Raw genomic sequence first — 5,372 nt, 5'->3', positions numbered from 1 at the left:
AAGAGAATTCAGCAATCGTGTAGGTTTCAAGTGGCACCGTTTTATTGAGAAACCGATAGGAGAAGAAAACTACTTGGCACTTTGATGAACACTACTTGGCTTGGGCACTACCATGTGTCACATTCTCTGCATTTTCTTCCAGCACTTTCTTCACTCCTCTAGCTCACAGTACTCCCACTGAATCAAATATACGTGGCACTCCTTCCACCCTTACCACGTGTAAAAGCCCTTCCACAATTGGCCCCACGACCGTAAAAAGTTACTGTTCGTGTCATCAGTACGTGTGGCTATGTGGTTAAGATCGCTACCGTTTCAATTTTCAGAACTATCACTTGCATGTCAAAAATGGTTCCACACAGTTCGGTAAAAAAAAACTGACTACACCAGTTAAATGGCTCCAGGTGTCATCATCTCCTTATTTTTTTCATTATAAATATTTGTAACTCTGAACCATGAAATGCTCATCACACACCACAGAGTGATAGATAGATAGATAGAAACAAGGAGAAATTTTCTTTTGCTTCTTCTTCTTCTTCTTCTGCATTTGAGATCCTGGGGCTTGTTTGATTTTCTTCAAAATGTTTATTGAAAATTTCAAAGTAGAGAGTCCAAATCTAAAGTATACAGAGGAGGGGATTGAATCTGTGTACAATTACGAAACTACTGAACTTATCCATGAGAATAAGAATGGTGCTTATCAATGGACTGTTAAACCTAAGTCTGTTCAGTATCAATTCAAAACTGATACTAAAGTTCCCAAACTTGGGTAATCTATCTTGCCCTGATTTTCTTCTTTTTCCTGTATTTTGATCTTCTATTTAATGGTTTTACTAATCTTTTTATGGACAGTGTTATGCTTGTTGGATGGGGTGGAAACAATGGATCAACACTTACTGGTGGTATGATTGCTAACAAAGAGTAAGTTTGATTGCAAAATGTTTATCTTTTTCCTTTTTTTTTTAGATTTTGCTTTGTGATTTTTTTGTTGCATTAATCTTTTATTACTACTGCAATAATCTAATTAGTAAAAACAAAATTTGATTTTTCTATTTTTGTTGTTTACAGGGGAATCTCTTGGGCTACCAAGGATAAAGTACAACAAGCAAATTATTTTGGTTCACTCACGCAAGCTTCAACAATCAGAGTTGGATCTTTTAATGGAGAAGAAATCTATGCTCCATTCAAGAGCTTACTTCCCATGGTAATTTTAATTACATAAATTACCATCATCAATTTTGTTTTGTTTTGTTTTGATTTCTAAGAAATGGGTTTTAATTGAGGGTTTAAAATAGGTTAATCCAGATGATATTGTGTTGGGAGGATGGGACATAAGTGACATGAACTTAGCAGATGCTATGTCCAGGGCAAGAGTATTTGATATTGATTTGCAGAAACAGTTGAGACCATACATGGAATCAATGGTTCCACTTCCAGGAATTTATGATCCTGATTTTATTGCTGCTAATCAAGGCTCTCGTGCTAATAACATTATCAAAGGAACCAAGAAAGAACAAGTTCAGCAAATCATCAAAGATATCAGGTATACTCAAAGTTTAAAATCTGATTTTAAGCAACTAATTTGGTTGAATCTGGTTTTAATTATGAGTTATGTTTAAATTAGGGAATTTAAGGAAGCAAACAAAGTGGACAAGGTTGTTGTACTTTGGACTGCAAACACTGAAAGATACAGCAATGTTATTGTTGGTCTAAATGATACTGAAGAAAGCCTCTTAGCTTCTGTTGAAAAGAATGAAGCTGAGATTTCACCTTCAACTTTGTATGCTTTGGCTTGTATCTATGAAAATATTCCATTTATCAATGGAAGCCCTCAGAACACATTTGTCCCAGGTTTATCTCTTACTGACTAAACTTGTTTATGTTTTTCAAGGGTGTTATTCCTTTGAGCTTATTAATATGGGGTTTGTTTAATGATCTACAGGGTTGATTGATTTGGCAATTAAGCATAATACTTTAATTGGTGGAGATGATTTCAAGAGTGGTCAGACTAAGATGAAATCTGTGTTGGTTGATTTCCTTGTGGGGGCTGGTATCAAGGCAAGTGTAGTAGTACCAACTTGTGTTTTGAAATCTCTTTAGAATTTTTGTCCCTAACCATCATGTTTTGTAGATTTTTAGTGAATCAAATATCTTGAAACTCAAAAACAAATTTAGATTTTGGGTTATAAATATTCCAACTTGTGAACTTGGATTCTTTTATAGTACTTGTTTTTCAATTTATGGGCCCTGAAAAATACTCCAATTTCATGTATATATTATTAGACTTTGGATTCATTTGGGACCATTTTTGGCTCATGGGGGGGTCTAGTGTTTTAAAGTATTTGATGGATGTGATACTTGAATTTCGAACTTCTAAGAAGCGAAAATGCTTTAAGTGAAAGGATTAAGCTTCATTTTAAGTAAGAAAATCAGTGTATAGCTTGAAAGCATTATTCGTGCAGCCAATATCTTTAGTATTTAAAGGTTTCTTGTTCGGATTGAATTATTGATTTATTAATTTTTTTTATTTTTTATGATTCAGCCAACTTCAATTGTGAGTTATAATCATTTGGGAAACAATGATGGGATGAATTTGTCTGCGCCACAAACATTTAGGTCAAAAGAGATATCAAAGAGTAATGTTGTGGATGATATGGTTTCAAGCAATGGTATTCTTTATGAGCCTGGTGAACATCCCGACCATGTCATTGTCATCAAGGTAAAATTTCAAAATCTTAAGTGTAATGTAAGATAGTTGTAGATGACTTGTCCTCGCTCACCGTAGGTTTGTATTATTAACCTTGTTTATATTGTTTGTTTGTTTATGGGAATGAATAGTATGTGCCATATGTGGGAGATAGTAAGAGAGCAATGGATGAATACACCTCCGAAATATTCATGGGTGGAAAGAGCACAATTGTTATGCACAACACGTGCGAAGATTCACTTTTGGCTGCTCCAATTATCTTGGATCTGGTTCTTCTGGCTGAACTCAGCACCCGTATCCAACTCAAATCTGAGAAAGAGGTTTGTTGTCTGGCTTTATAAAAACATTTAAGTTATCTCAACGAGCTCGTGTGGCTGAACTAATTGTTTGCTTGCACAGGGGAAGTTTCACTCATTCCATCCCGTTTCTACCATTCTTAGTTACCTCACCAAGGCCCCTCTTGTAAGCACCTACGACTCTTTTTAAGTTTTATGCTTGTGAAATAATGGAGTTTAACAATATAAGTTTTTACAAACGACTACTGAACTTCAACATTACAGCGTCTGAATTTCAACATTACAAAATGATGCATCTGTAATGTAGTAAGGCTTGTAGGGTTAGTACGGCTCAAGTTTTCCAATGGAATTATATGGCATTAGTTTGTCACACCCTCTGCATAATTGGTTATTGCATAGACTAATGCTAGTTGTGTAGTACTCCCTAACAGTAAATTTCTACACTGTGTTAAATTGATGCTGTGGTGCAAGTAATGCTTGTACTATCATACTTTCTTGGTTCTTATCTATGCCAGTTGAACTGGATTATTGATGTTGTACTGGAAAATTTACAGGTTCCACCTGGTACACCAGTGGTGAACGCTTTGTCAAAGCAGAGGGCAATGCTTGAGAACATCATGAGAGCATGTGTTGGTTTGGCTCCAGAGAATAACATGATCTTGGAGTACAAATGAATGGTTGCAACTAAATTTATAAGTGGTGTGTTCGAAATGTGTTGTAATTGAAGCTATTGTAATCACACTGCTAATCTCTTTAGCTGGTTTAATGTAATTAGAGTGGGGTTTGGGTTTGTTATTTTAATTTATCATCTTCTCCGTGAGGGCCAGGGAATTGATGTAGTAGTTCACAAGGGAATTGTTGTTTGATATCTTATGGTCCGAAGTTGAGTTTCAAACGAGAGAGGAGATTGGGTTTCTATTTAATGGTTGTCAAATGTATGTACTGTTCTCCTTTGTTTTCTTTAGGTGTAGTAAAGACGAGTGTTCTTCTCCATTTGTTTGTCTGCATTATTTTGATTCCTCCTCCATTTGCAGAAAGCTTTTCCTTGAATTTCCAAGGGATTTAGAGCCTTTAGACTGCCCCAAGTGTGCAACTGTTTTGCGGTGTAAATTCGGGCAGGTCAGGCCGCCCGACTCAAAAAAGACAGGCCGGCAGGCCTGTAAAAAAATTCAGGCCGAGAAGGTTGGGTAAAAGTAGATAATTTGCTACCCAAAGTCCATCTAAGTCCGTTTTTTATACGGGCAGGTCAGATCCGGCCGGATAGGCCACTATTTTGAAAATATTTTTTTGTTAAAAAAGTTTAAATTTTCAAATGAATGATATTAAATTTATTTATTTTTAATACGATATCCTTTTCTTTCTAACATTGCATATCATAAGTGATAGTGTTATTTTATATTCCCTCAGTTTCCAAAAGACAGTCCGCTTTGACTTTATCAAAATATTAAGGAGATCGTAGTTGTTTACATGCATATTCTTGGTTACTTGACTAATTTATTTGGATAAAAATGTTAGTAATAAAAACTATCAGAAATTGTTATCGGATTGTAAATAGAAAATAAAAAAGAAAAACTAAAAGGAGTGAAGTATTTATTTGTTTTCCTAATTATACAAATCTCATTAATATTTTAGATTGGACCATTAAAAAAGAATTTATGAATATAAAATTTTAAGGGTATATTAGAGAGTTTATTAGAAAAATATAACTATAAACAGAAGCTGGACACAATTTTGAAACAGACTAAAATGGAATAGAGGACGGTCTTTTAGAAACAGAGGGAGTATTTAAATCACAATGACAAACTTCTTAGTTTAGCTTATAATAAATAATTAATTAAAATTCAATAAACTTTCTATATAAAAAAATATATTATCATTAATGTTTTGAAGAGATTAATTATAAATAAAAACAACTATATATTTTATTATTCTAAATTCATATCAATGTGCTCAACATCTTCCAACTTTTTAAGTTTGAAGTTGAAATATTTTGTTTGCTTTAGCTTGAAATTGAACGGCTCATCTGGCTTTGCATGTGTTTCCATTATATACTGGGCCTTATTGAGGCCGGTTGACTTAGAGCCATCAGTGCTCCCCATGGAAACCCCTTGATCCATTTGAGGCATGAATGCTTACCCAATTGCAACCCAGTTGATTAATTTTCCCCATCTGCGTGCTCTCTACCCTTCCACTCCATTGGCCTTTCATATATTCTCGTTCGCTATAGCTGATTTGATCATCTCCTTTACATGTATTATTTTTCGGTTTTCTCCAACGTCTTATTAGATCCCATACAACCAAAAGATGGGCATATCTACATATGGTATCTCATGAGGTGCTTCGGAACTTCTAAGCTTCGAGTCTCTCAAATT

General features: G+C 34.6%; 1 protein-coding gene across 1 annotated transcript; it reads left to right on the top strand.

The window, feature by feature from the left end:
• The first annotated feature begins 458 nt into the window (after positions 1–458).
• On the top strand, positions 459–3,993 carry LOC113286901 (inositol-3-phosphate synthase-like). The gene is made up of 10 exons (XM_026535543.1): positions 459–766; positions 850–918; positions 1,066–1,201; positions 1,293–1,540; positions 1,622–1,848; positions 1,940–2,055; positions 2,540–2,716; positions 2,836–3,024; positions 3,104–3,166; positions 3,555–3,993. The coding sequence occupies exons 1-10, from the start codon at positions 579–581 to the stop codon at positions 3,672–3,674; spliced, it is 1,533 nt and encodes a 510-aa protein (XP_026391328.1). The 5' UTR covers positions 459–578; the 3' UTR covers positions 3,675–3,993.
• Positions 3,994–5,372: the final 1,379 nt, after the last annotated feature.

This window comes from Papaver somniferum, chromosome 6, assembly GCF_003573695.1.
Source record: "Papaver somniferum cultivar HN1 chromosome 6, ASM357369v1, whole genome shotgun sequence".
NCBI classification, from domain to species: domain Eukaryota; kingdom Viridiplantae; phylum Streptophyta; class Magnoliopsida; order Ranunculales; family Papaveraceae; genus Papaver; species Papaver somniferum.
This window is presented reverse-complemented; position numbering and strand designations above follow the sequence as displayed.